At 35.5% G+C, this 19,389-nt stretch overlaps 1 protein-coding gene across 21 annotated transcripts in view; it reads left to right on the top strand.

The window, feature by feature from the left end:
• The window catches only part of SOX6 (SRY-box transcription factor 6), a 607,305-nt gene that overhangs the window by 270,377 nt on the left and 317,539 nt on the right, over window positions 1–19,389 (top strand). For all 21 annotated transcript variants that reach the window (XM_032360340.1, XM_032360336.1, XM_032360356.1 and 18 more), the window contains one exon: window positions 3,045–3,252. In XM_032360340.1, coding sequence (XP_032216231.1) covers window positions 3,045–3,252 — 208 coding nt within the window. The remainder of the gene's footprint in view (window positions 1–3,044; window positions 3,253–19,389) is intronic.

Genomic DNA, 19,389 nt, shown 5'->3' with positions numbered 1-19,389 from the left:
GACTTAGATGACTTATGCCATTGATGATTTTTTTTTTTTTAAGATTTTGTTTATTCATTTGACAGACAGAGATCACAAGTAGGCAGAGAGGCAGACAGAGAGAGAGGAAGGGAAGCAGGCTCCTCGCCAAGCAGAGAGCCCTGTACAGAGCTCGATCCCAGTACCCTGAGATCATGACCCAAGCTGAAGGCAGAGGCCCTAACCCACTGAGCCACCCAGGCACACCCATTGATGATTTTATCCACTGCTTATGTTGGTGCCTGGTTACATACTGCAAGTAATTCTTATCACTTTTTTGGAAAAATCATGACTTTTCAGCTTCTTATTCTCTGCTTCTGGGGAGTGTTTAGCCACTTTGCAGATTAGGGGCTGAGGACAGTGTGGGTCATTGGTGTGGGAACCTATGGTGATTGTCTGTGGTGTAGGATGGTGGTGGCTACATTCCCATAGGTTGAAAAAAACAAAACAAAACAACAAAAAAAACAAAGAAAGCAGTCTATCTCACAAAGGACATGAGTAAATAAAACTTTAAGTTGTCCCTTAGACAGGAGAGCCATTTTTAATATCTTTTAATTTCAGTTTAGGAGTGATGGGAAAGCCCTTTGTATTATGGTCAATGTTGGCTTATTTGTAGGTAACCCACTTCCACATGAGTTGTTTTGACTTGGTTTTTAATCTCTTAGTCAAAGTATTTGTTGTTGTTGTTTTTGATTTATAGGCTATGATACAAGACTAGTTTGCACTTGAAATGAAAGTGACAGAAGCATGATTTATCCAATGGTGATACTGGTTCAAAAAAAAGTCTAGGTCAAATTTCTGATCAGAACATTACTAAGAGATTGAAATGACTTTGGAAAACACATTTCTGAGTTTTTTTTTTTTTTTTTTAAGGGTATTTATTCATTTGAAAGAGAGTGAAGGAAGAGAGAGGCATGAGCAGGGGGGAGGGACAGGGGGAGAAGCAGACTGCCCTGCTGAGCAGGGAGCCCAATGAGGGGCTCAATCCCAGTACCCTGAGATCTTGACCTGAGCCAGAGGCAGACACTTAGCTGACTGAGCCACCCAGGCACCCCCATTTCTGAGTTTTCATTTGCACAAAGCAGAGAATGACCTGACATCCCAAGAAGTCACTAACCATGACTGGCATCTAAAAGAAGGGGTTCCTCTGCACTATGCTATAGAGTTATTGTAAACGTTGAATGAAATAAAACATCTTTCCTAGATCTGGGAGCAAGATAAAGAGGAGCTCTCTTTCCTGCCCCTGCCCTACTCCATTTATTTTATCCTTTTCAATTTATTTCAGTACAAATGTAATGAGTGTCTGTTCTGTGCTAGGCATTGTGTTAGTACTGGGAATAATAATAAAAAAAAAGACTGATTTGGCTTACCATATTTTTAACAGCTTTTTTAAACTACAGTACACATACACACGATTTACCCATTTAATGTATACAATTCAATGGTTTTTAGTATATGCTCAGGCTTCACAGTATTCAGTTTACTTTAAGAGTCATAACATGTTTTACTAAACAATTCCTTAGGTCCAGAGGGGAAGAGAACCGTGTTGGTTCCATCTTTAGATCTGCTCCTTCCATCAGAATAACGGTACCTACCACTTATTAAATACCACTTCTTAGAGTTCAGTCTTGTGCCTAGTTGCTTTACAAATGTTATCTCATAATATGTTCCCAACAGCCCTGAAAACAAGTTTTATTTAACCTTCTACAATGACAAAAATACTAATTGCCTAGCATTTGTCAATTTATAGTTATCTTGAAACCGGTACTTGTCTAGGCTCCATTTTTCTTTTCTCCCTCTTTCCCACCAGGTATTATTTTAACTTTTGCCTCCTATTTCTTTCCCTAGTTCTTGAAGTTTGCTGGACGTCTTTGTGAAGGGGGAGAGAGATATAGGAGCAGTTAAGATGTTCATGTTTCTGATGAGAATCACAAAGGCCAGATGCTTTATTTCATACCTTTTTTTTTTTTTTTTTTATTGGGCAAGAGAATACCCATGCCTAGACAGATGAGGTGAATGTAAGATTACTGATGGGCTGTAGCTAAATAACAGTTGCTTCCAACCCTCAGTTCCGATTTAGAGAGATGTAAAAACATTTTCTTTCTATAAACTTTTAGGTGTTTGTTATTTTCAATCTCAGTTTTGCATTTTTTCCTCACAGATGGATCTAACCTTCTTACCAGTTAGCTTACCTTCTCTGTATTGTGAATTCTTGTGCAAATGTTTCGTAGCAAATTTGTCCTTTTAAAAACAATCAAATAAACAAACGTAAAAACATGAAAATAAGCCACTTTCAAATGTATGTGACTAGTACTAAAGTGTAAGTGATAAAGATAAGGAACAGAAAGAATTCTTGGAGCTTTGAAAGATGTATGGCTAGGAAAAAAATGATTCCCCTCAAGCCCCAGCACACAAAAATGTTCGGGTTGGCTAACTTTCTGGCACTGATTTAGATATTTATATATTTGCTGTTGAATAATTAACATTGGATATTGAAGCTAATTTCCCTATTGTTTCTAAATTTAAGGATAATGTTATTATAGTTTATATATTTTTTAGGCTGTGGGAAGAGCATTTAACAAAATTGCCAATTAAAAGAAAAACTTCACCAATCTTAATAATTAATAATTGAAGTTGAACTACTCTAAATGAAGGGTGTGAATGAATAAGAAGTCGAAGTGTCCATTTTAAAATTAAGGGTTTGAAACTCTTAGGTTGTTTTTTAATTAAGAAAAACCAGTTTTAATCATCAAGTTCAAGGGAGTTCTTTTGATAATTGCTTCTTTAATGTTTAGTATTTTTAAAGCAGAGATGGTTAGATGCAAACAATGAATCATGGAACACTACATCAAAAACTAATGATGTACTGTATGCTGAATAACGTAACAGGAAAAAAAAGAAAAAAATAAAGCAGAGATGGTTAATATTTTTCGTCCTCATAATGTTATTCTGAGTTTAGGATTTTTCTCCAACGGTATGCAAAGAAACAAATGTTCTAACGGTTTTATTTTATTTTGTTTTTCTAGGAGTCAGAGAATAATAAGTTATGTTCCCTGTATTCCTTCCGAAATACCTCTACCTCACCACATAAGCCTGACGAAGGGAGTCGGGACCGCGAGATAATGACCAGTGTTACTTTTGGAACCCCAGAACGCCGCAAAGGGAGCCTTGCCGATGTGGTGGACACACTGAAACAGAAGAAGCTTGAGGAAATGACTCGGACAGAACAAGAGGGTATGTGTGGACTTAACTGTTGGGCTTTATTCTTTCAAAGATTCCAGGCCTTAAAAAAAAAAAAAAACTGAGTGGGATTTCAAGGGCCAAAGTAGTGCATAATTGGCACTAGCTAGGAAAAAGTTATTCACAGGTTACCATGGTGATGGCAGATTTGATCCGTTGAGAGTATTAAGCAGATAGTTCCATTTTTCTAAAACTTTGCGCATTTTATTTTGTTCTTATGATAATAAATCAAGGTTTTAAAGGGACTGCAAGCTTTATCGTGAAAAAAGGTGTAGTATGGGAACTTTTGCAGCTGCAACTTTATTTTTCATTCTTTTTCTCTCTTACTTCCTTTTGATGGAAAGATGAACTGTTTAAAAAGAAAAGAAAAGCAAACAGAAAATAAAAACAAAATGAATTTATTCCTCATTTTTTATCAATATTACAAATTTATAAATATTATCCTTTCACCTCCAAATTGTTGTAGAATTGAGAGTTGTTTCTAATTTGTCAAAGCTAAATGCTCAAGAGGAAAGTGCTGTAACATATGACATCTATTAGATCATCCCACAGCTACCTTCTCTACTCTCTCAAAAGATATACTTAGCTTCACTAGGTTTACCTATGTCCTAAAAAACATGAAAGAAGACTCTAATAATATTTTTAAATCAAATAAATCAAGTCTAAGTGGTTGCTGTACTATGTATGTTCTTTCGTTCTTTATGTGCAGATTTTAGACTTTGAAATGTAGGGTAGTTAACGGTTCTGGATTTATTGCGAACACTGTAAGTTAAATTTAGAGTTCTGTGGCACTGTAGAGAAATGGGAATATAAGAGAATTTTTCATGTAACTTAATTTTATTCCTATGAGGGCTTAAAAGTTTAAAAATTTCAAATTAATTTTTGTGGATTTGTCAATCACATTAGCACAAAAGGAAGTTTCTAAAATGCATCACACACCTCCCTGACTTACCAACCGGATGATAGGACACAAAAATGTAAATATTTTTTTGATGATTCAGGGTCATGGTGCAGTAGACTATAAACTCCAATACCTATCTAATAATTATGTGACCCTGGGTAAGTTCTTCAGTTTACCTGAGCCACTAAATTTAAAATTTGGCGTGGTACTAGTATTTGACTTGGTAACTCAAACATTTTGAGAATTAACTATAATGATGAACATAGAAGTCTCTGATGAGCAGTCAAGTACATAAATTTGGGATATTGTGATAATTATCATATTATAAATGTCATTTGTTTTATCAGGCTACAATGTGATGATACCCCCAGAGATCATTGAGATGATTAGGACTATTTGGCTTTATGGTTATTTCTCTGCAATTATGAGACTTTTGAGTTCTTGTGTCTGCTTGATAACAGGTATCTTTTGGTGCATGCACCATCTGTGTGCGTGTGTGTCTGTGTGTATGTGTGTATGTTGGGGTCTCTTCTTTCAAAATCAGATCGCAGGCTGTTACTTTTTGCATTGTGAATAATTTCTAATTTGTTTCTCTTTTAATTTATAAATTATGAAAATAGATAATCACAGCCTCTGGACCATAAGTAAAATATAAACATATATGTTTGGGCGAGTTGCTGAGAGATTCTGGGTAATATTGATGATCTTTAGTTCATGGACTTCTGGCTGCACACTTTATTTTCCCCAACGTGGCTATGTACTAGCATAAATGAAGCTGTCAGATCAATAATCTCTAAAGAAGTGAGATTGCTAGATTATTTTAATTATGAAATACCAAAAAGATGATTTAGTCTTATAAGAAAGTGGTTTTTAAAATTCTTTAGTGAGCTCTTTAATGTAAAAATAAAGAAACTGGGGGCACCTGGGTGGCTCAGTGGGTTAAGGCCTCTGCCTTTGGCTCAGGTCATGATCCCAGGGTCCTGGGATCGAGCCCTGAGATCGGGCTCTCTGCTCAGCAGGAGCCTTCTTCCCCCTCTCTCCCTGCCTGCCTCTCTGCCTACTCTTAATCTCTCTCTGTCAAATAAATACATAAAATCTTAAAAAAAAAATAAAATAATGAAGCTGATATGCGATGTTTTTTTTTCCCCCTAGTGTGAACTCCTAGGAAATTTAAAATATTTTTTCTCTTGTACTCATAGTTTTTTGTTCTTCCTCTTTATTACTGTGTGTTAAAGATTTCGTACAAGAGAGACACTTGCAAGATGAGACCTCTCATTTAAGAGTACTTTATCAGTACATTCCTACTATCAAAGAATGTTTTTATGTACTTTACTGAACTTTGTTTTCTATAGTATATATATTTTAGGCATCAGAATTTCGGGCATTTTTTAGTGTACATTAATGTATATAATGTATTAAGTATAAATATGAGGTAATAAAAGAATGCTCATCAAACTTACAGATTCTACAAATCTGGGAGGAACTTTGAATAAAATGCATGAAAGAAACAAAATTCAAAAGGTTTTGACAAACCAAAAATATGAACTTAAAACTAGCCAATTAAATAAAATTTAATAGATCTTATTGTTAAGTCCAGAGATCGTGACCAAAACTCCTAGCTGCACAAATAATTACTGAAGGAAATTCAAATAGCAGACACATGAATTAAAAAAAAAAATAAGCGTATGAGGTTTAAGAAAGTACACTGGGCTCAGCATGATGAATAATGCCAAAAATTTGATAGTGCTGTCTCAATCAGCATCACTAGAATTACAGTATGTAGTATTCAAAAGGTGGTAGTCCCATTGAACTCCCTGCTCAATAGAATGCATCCGAATTACGGTGTTGAATTGAGAATCACCACATTTTAAGAGGGACTAAAAAACATTGGGATATTCTCAGAGGAGAACAGTTGACATGATAACAGACATATAATTACATCATAAGAGGAATGGTTGAAGGAACTAGTAATATTAGTCCTGGAGAAAATAGATGAAGGAAGACTTGATGGTTGTCATGTGGAGGAGAGATTGGGTTTATTCTATGTAGTTGCATAGGGAGGGATTGAATGAAGACCAGTGACAAGAAGTTACCAGATTATTATTACCAAGGAACCAGATTATCATTTAAAACAATACTAACTGTCTAATAGTTGTACCTGTCCATATACGGAGTAATCTTCTTTGGAAGATAATAAATTGTCCTTGGAGGTATGTGGCAATCTTAATTGCCATTTTAATAGGGCTAGGGGAAAAAGGGTCTTTTTCTAATGCCAAAGCTCTATGAATATTTATGAATAATGTGCTTATACAATATTTCATTGTTCATCATATGTATTTTTTATAGCCATAACCAAGAACTACATAGTATCATGATTATTTTTCTACAAGTTTTCTTTTTATTTTGCAAGGTGACAGTAGAACCCAGGGATTCTTAACTTTTATTTTTTTTTGACCATGGATTTTCTTGTTAGTCAGTGAAGCCTACAGGTTATTTCTTAGTTTAAATGCACAAAGTAAAATCCATGGAATTAAAGAGAAAATGAATTTTATTAAAATATTAAATGATTCCAAAATTTTATGATATGGTAGAAAATGCTTCTTAACTAATGCATTAAACAACAAGATCTAATGAAGGGACTCAAAATATCAAAATTTTAATGTAGTGATAAACATAAAAGATATTTTAAGATATCACTAACCAGTACAATGTGCCATAAAAATATACTGTAATTCTATTGGTTAAAGTATGACAAATATTATGAATATTTTATGGTTTTTGCCTGCATACGCAGTTTAAGGAAGTGCAAATTTTCAATTAGAGGTTTGCAAAAAGAATTTTTTCATCCAGGTTCACCATCCAAGGCCCCTTGAATCCTGTAGATGGACTCTTGGGGTCTATGGACCCTAGGTCTAGAGTCCATATGCTACATAATATTGGGCACCCATAATGAGTAAGACAATAGTCTCTAACTTTAAAGAGTTCATATTCTTTTAAGAGGTATAGGATATATACAAAATGAACTCTAATTCAGTGTCTAATACAGGAGTTTACAGGACACATTGCACTGGCCTAGGAAGCCATGGGAAGTTTCTAAAGGGAAATGAGTCTTAGCTGGTCTTGGGGAATGAAGGATTTAGATAGGCAGAAATGGAGGGGAGGGACATTTCAGATAGAAAGAACAGGCAGAGACCTTTAAAGTAGCCAGTAGTTCAGGTTCTAATTTAAAGTATGTGAAGATGCATATGGGATATAAGACTGAAAAGGTAGGTTGTGTTCAAATCACTGAGGCCCTTTAATTCTTGGCTTAGGAGTTTGCACTTTAAAATGAAGGTCACGGAAGAATCACTGACAATTTCTTAGCTCAACATGGTGATGGATTTAGAGCTATCCTTCAGGAAGTCCATCTGGCGGCACTGTGTAGGATGTGTAGGAACATGAGAGACACAGAGAAAACTGTTTCAGGTTAGAGATAACGAGGGCCTGAAACTAAGGCAGCAGAAATGAGAAAGGAGGAATGGGTAAATATGGAAAAGATATTAGGAGATAGAATTGTTAGGAGTTGACATTTAAGTGAGGCAACCAGGGGAGAGGAATGGTTCAAATATTGCTCAGAGTTTTTAAACTCTGGGTGAGTAGAAAGGTTGTAATACAATTAATAAAAAAAAAACAATAGTAGAGGAACATATTTTGGAGATGGGAGTCATGAATATTTCTATTTTCTACTTTGAGTTTGATTCCTAATTTTAATTATCTGCTTGGAGCAATACTACAGAACAAGATAATGGTATCTCTGACTCTGTAAAACTATATTTCAGGTCTATGGAGGTATAATAGCTTCACCAATATTTACTTGGCTTTGATCATTTAAAGCCCCAAATCTCTCTCCTCAGGTGGGGCAGCTTTTACCCCAGGGGACGACATATAAGAGCTTTCAAATGCATCACTTGCCTCACTCTGACCTGTTTCCTGGTTTGAAGGCTTTACCTCATGAATGACAAGCCTGTGTGATTGACATAATAGATGACTTTTTTCCTGAGTCATTCTTGTCCTGGAGAATGTTTTGACTCTATCAGACTAAATACCTTCCCCCTCACTTCCCCTCATATACAGGAACTGATCTATAAAAAGTTTATTTATTATGGTCTATTTTAAAAACAACATCTACATGACAAAACATTAGGGATGTTATTCTCTTAAAGGCAGATCCTTCCATCAGCCAAATAATTGTCCAGTGTTTTATCTGCCATTCCTCAAGAAATGTGTTTTTCAGAATAGTGATTTGACTGGATTGCTGCGACACTGATGAACAAAGGTGTTCTGTCTGAAGTGCCTCCTCTGAAAGTGAGACTTGTGGGAAAATAGACAAGGTTTCTGTTTTGTTGCAAATTTAATCTTGATGTTTTTGGTCACGGGTAGGTAGGAAGATAGATGATATATGAGGGAGAGACAGACAGATGCATGGATGCAGGCATAGAATGAATATCAGAATCCACCTTTTAAAACAATGCTGATATTCGTGGGTTGAATATGCAGAAAAGACTGATTATCTGTTCAGGTTAAAACACTTCCAAGATAAAAAATCCTTCTGCTGTGATTAAATGATGAATTTTCTTTATCCTTGTGTCACCCGTCTTGTTGCCCATGTAGCTGGGCTCTAACATAAGCGACAGTTGTCAGAAAATGAATACTTTAAAAAGGACTTCTATATCTAAATACATATATTTAATCAGAGAGTCCTTTGGCTTCTGAAAATAAGTTGTCTAATGAGAATTTCATTTGAGCAGCTGCGACTGAGGAGGTCAACAGGCATTGCCTAGGAGAATATGGCCCAGCTGGTTAAATCTGGTTGTTGTCGTGATTTAAATGGTCAAGTGCTGCTTGTAATCCAGGACCGTCTGTTTGTAAAGGGAAGAGTGAGTGCTTCAGCATAATGTACAGCTGTTTTAATCTCTCTTTAATAATAGTGCTTCAGCCACTATCATGTCTTGTGTATCATACTACTAAGTGTATGATCCGAGGCCGAGTGGTTTGCTTTGGGTCAGGTTCTGGAGGCATGTGCTTGCGGGGAAAGGGATACAGTGATACAAACCTCGACTCTCTGATGAACTAAAACCTTCTCACTTTTTGGCTCTTTTAAAAGATGTATTCTTTAGGTAATAATTACTGTGATCAAGAGGGAGTGATAAAGCTTGTAGTTGGGTAGAAACATTTAAATACGTGAACTCTGATAGAGGCCATGAACTTAATGGAAAGTATGCAGGGTTTAGGTACAGTTGCATAGGCTATTCGTTGGACAGAAATTATATTTGTCCAGTGGAATTGTGTGCCACAAGTTATCATGATAATGAAAGTATGTGGTTTCATTTGACTGTGTATGTGGAGAAAGGGCCAGGAGCATTTGAGCTTTGGATTCCTGGTGGGATAGGCTTTCCAATGGATTATGCAGCTGTTACCCCGCACAAGAATGAACACGTGTTTATGTGTATATCTGACAGATTATTATCATTATTCACATCTCTAAACAATAATTTAGATTTTTACATATTTTTTTACCGAATTGTATTAAGTTAGCATGTATGTTGGTATATATTGCTTATCTGATAGCTTTTGCTGAAATAAAGGAGGAATGTGGCATACTTTAAACAATGGGGACACTCAGTTTTGAAAGTCATGATTCTGAGTGAGCTAGGTTTGTGTTTGACCATACATTCTATCATGTGGAGGGGCAGTGTAGCTTCCTGATTATGAAGGTGTGCTCTGGAGCTCGAGTGCCTGTGTTTGAAACTCAGTTCTCCATTTGCCATGTGGGTGGCAGAGGGCACCTCTCTGGGCCTCAGTTTTCTCAATCAAACATTGGACATAATTATAGTGCTAGTATAAGGATCAAGATTCAGTTAATGCAACAGAAGCACTTAGAGCATTACCAGCATGTAGTAAGTGCTCAGTAGAGGTAGCCAACATTATTTTCTAGCTGTATGACCTTGAACAAATTACTTAGTCCCTTTGTGCTTCTGTTCCCTCACCTGTAAAACTGGATGAATGATACCTACTTTGCAGCGTTGTGTGAGGATTTCACATATTAAATATGTAAAACACATAGCTTCTATAATTATAATTATTATTACGGTTGCTGTTATAATTGCCATTACTGTTATTATTTGAAGCAACATTTTAAAAGAGAAATATTACAGGAATCTCATCTTTCGCCACAGACCGAATCATAGGAAATGTCCCATGGCGTTAGGGGATTTAGCATTTGGCAGCAATGACGTTCCTGTTTTCTGGAAGAGCAATTCAGTTTAACTCTCCTTTCAGGCTTTTTGGAAAAGCTGATACTAAAGTTTCCCCACTGGAAGCCAATCTTCCCTGCTGAGAAGTATGTGGAATATGATGTTGTCAGTGAGAGAGGTTGGTAAAGCCTTGGATGAGGTTTTCAGATAGCACCCAGTTAAGAGCAATGCGTTCCTGTTAGAGGAAAAAAAAAAAATCTATGAAAAGCCCATACTAAAAAGAAAACAAAACGAAAGTTTAACATTCATACCATGCTAGGGCATCGAAAGAATTTTTTAAGGCCGAGTATATGGATATTAGGTTTACCACCGTTGTGATTGAAGGTTATATTGGTGAAGCATTTAGAATATTTGAGATCCAAACCCTTCTTTATATTTCTCATTCATGGAAAAAATAGGAAAGGTTTTGGATTTTTGCATAAGAAACACATTAAGTATTCATTACAAACACCCCAGAATTATTATTTCAAATAAGTTGGAAATTTCAAGTCATTTAAATGCTGAAGTTCCCCAAGACCACTCATACTCCCAAGTGAAGAAGCAATCAGGTATTCAGAGCAATGCTGATGCAACTTGATTTCAGTTCATTTTTTCTTCTCTTTAAAATACTCCATCTTTCCTCCCTATGATATTTTTATCCTTGCTCCCGTTTTAAAGAATTTGTATATTCATAGTAAATAGTTATCTAGTATCAGATAGTTTAAATAACTGTATTTTCTGAAAGTATTGTACAATTAAGGATTAAAATGAGCTAGAACTACTGGTTTTTGAATTATGAAAAGAATTATATTTTATATGTTTTTGGGTGAAGTATATTTGCTTTCTAATTCTTTAGAAGCTGGTCATCCTCTTATATAACTTTATTAACAATATCGTCAGCCTGCATCCTGTGAGCCCCAGACATTCTGGGCAAATCTTGGCTATTTCAATTTGCTGTTGTTTTGTAACTCCCACTTACAGTGTCGGCAATGTATTAGTTGGTGGAATCTTTTTCTTAACTTCATTTTGTGTGTCTCTGTCTTGAAAAGATACTTCATATTTCTTGGCTTATTTCTCTTTCTTCAGATTTAAACATTCTTATCTTAAAGCTCTAAGAATGTTAAGAACAGATGCAGGCAATTGCTTTTGATTTTTTCTTGTTCACCTGGGAAGCAAGAAGGTGCTCTCCTGGCATTTTGTTGTTTAGAAAGAGGATACAGATTTCTGATGGTTTGATGAAATAAGCCATATTCTTATGTGATTTTTGAACATGTAGAATTTGAGCGTATTGTTAGCATTTCACATTTTTTCCATTTTCCATTGAAAATTTATTAGATCTACTTCTTCAGGATTTATGCTGGGATTCTAAAAAGTAATAGGAGGAGTAGTTTTTGGATTCATATCTTTTTCTTATATAGTATATATGTAAATTACAAAGAAAAATGAATATACAAGGAAGTGGGAAAATTAAATATGTGTTTATTATGTCGTATATGATACATAAATGTTATAAAGCATAAAAATTAAATAAATGCCTGGGAATTCATCATCCAACTTAATATAAATTATTACTATTGAATCTACTTATGTTTTCTTCACCTGTGCAATCTATTTGTTTTCTACCTAGATGTAACTGCTGCCAGAACTTTGTGTTTATCATTTTCTCTTTTTGTTTTAAAACAGTTTTATGTGTCCCTAAATTATGTTGTTTGGCTTTGTTTTAGAACTTTGTAAAAATGGTACTACACTATTACCTTCTGCCCCTTGCTTTTTATATTCATAATTATATTCTAAGCTCAATTTTGCAGTGTATGGCTCTGGTTCATTTTCACTTTTATATAAAATTCCATACATTATTCCACAGAATGATATACAGGAGTGTATTTTCCTGTCTACTGTGTCTGGACACTTGGATGCTATTGTTTTCTGCTAGTAAAAACAAAGATGCTATGAACATTCTTGCACCTGTCTTCTCATGTACATGTGCACGAGTTTCTTCTCTAGGGTGTATTCCCAGGAGTGGAGCTGCTGTTGATGGATATTTGTATTCTTTTTCCACTCTGTTGGAAAACATTACACAAAGAAGTTGGGGCTACTGTGTGTGTGTGTGTGTGTGTGTGTGTGTGTAATATAATCCTTGAAAGCTTTAACTTAACTGCCTATACCTTTTGGTTCCACCTTCCTCAAAATGTCTAGTACAGGTTTCTTTTTATCATTGAGCTTTTCAGAAGCTCACAAGAGCCTTTGATGGACCCTTCACTGCAATTTTCCTTTTTCCTTTTGTTGTATCTTAATAGAATTCTTCAACCTTTCTTTCAACTATCAGCACAAGTGTATTGTCATTCTCCCACTGGACTGTGATTACTAGGTTTGTTAAGAAACACTCCCCCCCCCCCCTTTTGATCCTCTTTATTGACGTTTCCAGTTTGGTGTGGTTTTTGAATTATAAGAAATTCCTGATCTCTAGCCATATCTGGTCCCCAGTCATTTTTCTTCTTAAATACCTACTTCAAATTCAAGACTAACTAGCAAATCTGTTGATTATCACCACTGTTCGACCTAGCCATTTATAATGCTATAGGCAGTTTTCTAACCAGTTGACTTACTAGCTGGAAATCTTTACCTTTTCCTTAGAATGTTTAATTTTAGAATCCTTTGAGATACTGGCCTGGTTTTGATATGTATTCTTGTCCTGACTCTGGTAACTGACTGCATAGTACCTAATAATTGATTAATTAGCTAATTAATTGATCTTAGCAAAAGTTTCTTAATTCAGGAAACATGGACATTAGTCTAGCATTAAAGGCCAAATTTTAAAACTTTATGCTGCTCTGATTTTCTTTTAGAATTTGTATCTAAATTTTAGCACCATCAGTGATTTTCTTTTTCAAACTGTTTTCAGGCTAGAAGTCATCGGAACCAATCTCATGATTCATTTTTCTTTTATTATGCTTGAAATCACTTACTTTACTGTTCTCTGTCTCTTTTTTCTGGTGTTATAATCTTTATGAAGCTAGAGATAAAAACTCCTATCTAATTTTGATGTGTGAAAAGTCATTGTCAAATGAGGTACTTATGGACATAGTCATAGAAAATTGGCTCAGAAAGTGCTGTGTATGGTTTGAGAGATTGGCAAACAGAGTGGGGTGTTGGTAGGGTAGCATGATCCAGAAGAAGTAAAGGTCAATAAGTATACCTTTTGTCTGGGCTGTTGTTGGGGGCATTTGGGCCTTAGAGGGAATTCATGGCCATAATTATTAACCATATGCAGCTATGGTTTAATGCTGATAACTGTGACACTTAGACCTATCATAGCTTTCTTAATTTATGTTTTGAGTGTTTAAGTATAACTGAGAAGCCATAACTGAGAGGCCAGGTAACTCCATAGTGAAGTCATAATACATAAACCATCCAGTAACATTGGGAGTGCAGAAGTTAGAGGCCCATGAACATTCCTAACTGCTTTCAGATAATGAATTAAAAGTGTGTAAATACAAATAGATGGTTAGAAAGAAATTAAAGGTATAATAAAAATAACTATGAAAGATGTGACAAATTATTGAATTATTTGCAATAGGAACCACACAGCAACAGCAACAGCATTAGAAACACTATGCTAATATTTGACTTGTGAATGAAGGCAACCTCTGGTCAGTGGGCAGTTTATAGACTAGCTAACAAACTGTGTACACTGCTATTCCATTCCATTCCAGAATGCAGCTGTAATTTGTTTAATTGGAACTTTTTAGCAGATCCTTCAGAAATACCTCTTCAAGTTTTTGCTTGTGTCATAGATGGGAGAGATGGGGAATTTAAAAATTATTGCATAAGCAAAATGTTGTTTTGGAGCTATCTTTCTTTGTTTTCAGATGGAAGAGAACGTCTGGAGGAAAATATAGTACATACAGAATGTATAGAGTCCTAAAAATGATCCTGTGGTCAATTTTGATAATTTTTTATGATATCACATATAATGATAGTGTTATTTTGGAACACAGAGGACCACAGTAAATTAATGTTGTTTACTTATAAACATTATTGGCACAAATCTCATGTGTACTAAGCTTATGTATTAATTTTATTTTTTCCATTGTTAATTTTAATTTGACCTTTAAGCCACCAATCTAACTAATAGCAGAATGTTTGGTCTCATTTCTAGGTAAACTTCCAGTTCCTTTAGGATTTAACTTTATTCAGTTAGAATCATGCCCCTTTTACTTCTTCATGATATTATCTGATAGTCAGAGGGTGTAGGCATTTTACTGGCATTGGAGCATTGGTATCTGGCCATGATCATCAATCTCTATTATGCTTAGAATTACATTCATTGCTTAAAATCCAAACAAGTACTCTGGCTTTCAAGACTCATCTTACATTCTTATATTACTTTACCTCTTTCTCAGGCCATTCCAGCTTCACTGGGCCCGTTCCCCCCCACCCCCCAAAAAAACATGTATTAGTTCCTTACTTTTCCATTTACCTAGAATGATCTTCCTTGAGATCCATGTATACTGGCTCCTTCTTGACATTCATCTCAGCTTAACTATCACTTTTTCAGAGAAGTCTTACTAAATCTTTAAATTCTAAGTAGACCCCAGTTACTCTTTACCGTATTACTCTATTCAGTTTTCACCTTAGCATTTTCCACTACCTTATATGCTTTTTCATTTGTCTTCCTTTTGTGTCTCTCTCACTCAACTAAAGGGGGGAAATCAGTGTCAGCAGAGACACTCTGATTTGTCTGCTGCTGTATTCCCAGTGCTTAATAATGACTGGAGCACAAGACCCTTATTAAATGTTTGTTGATTGAATAAATGAGTGAAGGTTGTTAAATATTGTGAAGTGGTGTCTCTTGTTCTTTCTTCTGCCTCTATTGTCCTGGCATTTACTTTTTTTCTCTCTACATTCAGGCCTCTCTTAACCATATCTTTGTCTTTCATAATATTGGAGGTCAATATAGGAAATCAAAGTAATTTTCTCTTTTCATGGCCTTTTCTTCTCTCTGTTTTTGTACACATTTACTGTTCAAAAGTCAGCTGCTAATGGAAATATACCTCCAGATACACTATCAACCAATAGTATGTTCTTTATTTCTAACATTTTGTCAGTTCAAAGATGTTATATAAATGGAATCACACAGTATGCATTTGTTTGGAACTGGCTTTTTTAAAACTCAGCATAATTCCCCAGCAATGCATCCATGTTGTTGCATTTATCAATAGTTTATAATATTTTTTATTGAGGAACAGTATTCAGTGGTGTTTCACATGTATGTATCACAGTTTGTTTAACCAGTCACTGGTTGAAAGGCATCAATTCAAAATCCAGTTTTTGGCTATTATAAATAAAGTTGCTATGAACATTAGTGTATAGGTTTTTGTATGGACCTAAGTTTTCATTTCTCTGGAATTTGTGTCCAGGAGTATGGTTGCTGGGTTGTATGGTAATTGATATTTAGTTTTATAAGAAACTGCCAGCTATTTCAGAAGAGCTAAAGCTGTTTACATTCCCATTCAGCAATGTATGAGTGATCTAGTTTCTCTGCATCTTTGCCAGAATTTGATTTTTTTAATGTTTATTTTAGCCATTCTGATAGTATGTAGTGATATCTCATTGTGGCTTTAAATTGTATTTCTCTTATGGCTAATGATGTTGAACATCATTTTCTGTGTTTGTTCACCATCTGTTTATCCTCTTTGGTGAAATGTCTATTAATGTCTTTCGTCTATTTTTTAATTGGATTGTCTCTTACTGTTGAGTTGGCAGAGTTCTTTATTACTGTAGCTACTAATCCTATGTCAGATATGTGATTTGCAAATATTTTCTTCCAATCTGTAGTTTGTCTTTTCCTCCTTTTTACATAGGCTTTTGCAAAGCAAAAATTGATACCTTCAAAGAGGTAGTGTTAAGCAATTTTTCATTTTATGTATCATGCTTTTGTTGTCAAGTCTAAGAACATTTTGCCTAACCTCCTATTCTAAACATTTTTCTAGAATATTTGTAGTTTTACCTTTTAGATTTAAGTCTAAAATCCCTTTAGAGCCAATTTTTGTATCAGATGTGAGATTTAGGTCACTTTTTTTTTTTTTTTAAAGATTTTATTTATTTAATTGACAGAGAGAAATCACAAGTAGACGGAGAGGCAGGCAGAGAGAGAGGAAGGGAAGCAGGCTCTCTGCTGAGCAGAGAGCCCAATGTGGGACTCGATCCCAGGACCCTGAGATCATGACCTGAGCCGAAGGCAGCGGCTTAACCCACTGAGCCACCCAGGCGCCCTAGGTCACTTTTTTAAATAAAGATTTTATTTATTTATTTGAGAGAGAGAGAGAAAGTGAGAGTCAGAGCATGAGCAGAAGAGGAAAGGGAGAGGGAGAGGATGGAGCATACTTCTGGCTGGCAGGGATCCCAACTTGAGGCTTGATTCCAGGGTCCTGGAATCATGACCTGAGCTGAAGACAGATGCTTAACTGACTGAACAACCCAGGAACACCTGGGTCCCATTTTTAAATGAGGTGTGAAGTTTAACGGTTTCTTTTGATTTAGCAAGGTTATAGGATACAAGATCAACACATAAAAATCAATCACATTTCTATATATTAGCAATGGACATGTGAAAACTCAAAATAAAAACACAATACTATTTGTAGTTGCTCCGAAGAAAATGAAGAATATAGGTATACACTTAAAGCATATGCAGGATCTGATGACAAAATGGTGATAAAAAAAAAATGAAATAAAACCTAAAGAAATGGCAACACATACCATGTCATGGATTGGAAGACTGAACATGGTAAAGATGTCAGTTCTTCCCCAAATAATCTATATGTTTAATGCAATTTCTATCAGAATTCATATGCATTGAAAAGCTTATTCCAAAATTTATATAGAAAGGGGCAGACCCTAGAATAACTAAGATATTCTTTTTTTAAAAATTTTAAATTTTTTTAATAAACATATAATGTATTATTAGCCCCAGGGGTACAGATCTGTGAATCACCAGGTTTACACACTTCACAGCACTCACCATAGCACATACCCTCCCCACCACCCTCTTCCTCCCTCCCTGCCCACCTTCAGTTTGTTTTGTGACATTAAGAGTCTCTTATGGTTTGTCTCCCTCCCGATCCCATCTTGTTTAATTTATTCTTTTCCTACCCCCCAAAACCCTTCACTGCATCTCCACTTCTTCATATCAGGGAGATCATATGATAGTTGTCTTTCTCCGATTGACTTATTTCGCTAAGCATAACACCCTCTAGTTACCTAAGATATTCTTGACAAAGAAGAGTAATATGTTAGGAATCCCTCTACCTAATATCAAGGCCTACAATATAGCTACAGTAATCAAAACAATATGGTTTTGGCAGAAAAATAGACACAATGATCAATGGAATATAGTAGAGAACACACAGAACTGCAAAAATATGCTCAACTGATTTACGACAAAGATGAAAAGTATTATTTGCTATTTTATATATATTGATCTTGCCTCCCAAGAAGATTTTAATTTCCTTGAGGACATAAATGTATCTTTTTTTTTTTTAAAGATTTTATTTATTTATTTGACAGAGAGAGATGACAAGCAGGCAGAGAGGCAGGCACAGAGAGAGGAGGAAGCAGGCTCCCTGCTGAGCAGAGAGCCTGATGCGGGGCTCGATCCCAGGACCCTGAGATCATGACCTGAGCTGAAGGCAGCGGCTTAACCCACTGAGCCACCCAGGCGCCCCACATAAATGTATCTTTTAGTCTATCTTCACAATGCCTGGTATAGATCTTAGTGTGTAATATACATATAATAGCGAAAAATCTATTGATTTTATAAAAGGTTTCAGATATGAATAATATTATGGTGTAAAGGAGATAAATAGACTCAATTTTTAGGGTGTGCTCCTTCATTTAAATAAAACATACATATACATACATATATATGGTTATTATTTCCATAACTATTTATTTAACTCTTTCATCTGGTAGTATAGTGGGCCTGGGCTGGGAAGAGGTAAAAGTGGAGAAAGAGAAGGTGGGAAAAAGGAAGATGAATATAGGGATGGACAGATATTGGTTTTTAGTAACTCATAATTAGTGAGAAACACACCCACACACACAAATACAAAGTAATCATATTAGAATAAATGTTGTAGTAGAAGTTGCTTAAAATGTTGTGGGAATACAAAAGGGAGCTGCCATTTTTGTCTAGTAGATCTAGGAAAGGATTTATAGACATTTGAGCTGGATTTTGATGAATTGTAAGCTATTCATAGTGACCAAGAGCTATAATAGAATTGCAGGTAGAGAAAACAGCATTGTATAAAGTTTCAGGGGTATGAGTAAACCCATGAGTTTGGTGAATTCAGAGGTTCAGTGTGGCTGGACAGGAGATATGACTGAGAAAATAGATTAAAACCTTTCTGGAAGAGTTTGAATTTTATCTTTTGGGTAGTAGGGAGCAGCTGAGAGCTTTAAGTAAGAGGAGGCATAATGTAATTGGATGCATTTCTTATAAAAGAAACATGGGTGGCATTTTGACTGTCAGTGTGAAAGAGACAAGACCAAGTGCAGGAAAATCTGCTAGTAGGCTATTTTAATGGGCCACATATGTACTGATAAAGGTCTAAACAATTAAGGCAGTGTCAGGGAATAGAGAGGAAGAATCAGGTTTTAGTTATATATTTGAGGTTGCTAATTAGATATGGTGTATGAGGTTAGGAAGAGAGACGAGTAGGATTGAAGTACCCTAGTAGAGAGATTCAATGATGAGGCTATTAAGATGGTGAATAATAACAAGAAAAGTTGGTGACTATAGATAGGTAAAGTTTGGGGAGAAGATTTGGTTTAGAAATACTGAGTTTGAGCATTCTGTGAAAGTAGATACCTTCAGTAAGCGGATGTAGGACTGATTATCCTGGAGATTAGGAGAAAGGAGTACTCCTTGGCCCCCCTGCCTTTTTTTAAATGAAG

The sequence above is a fragment of the Mustela erminea genome, chromosome 9 (genome assembly GCF_009829155.1).
Source record: "Mustela erminea isolate mMusErm1 chromosome 9, mMusErm1.Pri, whole genome shotgun sequence".
NCBI lineage: Eukaryota > Metazoa > Chordata > Mammalia > Carnivora > Mustelidae > Mustela > Mustela erminea.
The sequence above is the reverse complement of the archived record's forward strand: the minus strand, read 5'-3'. Positions and strand labels throughout refer to the sequence as shown.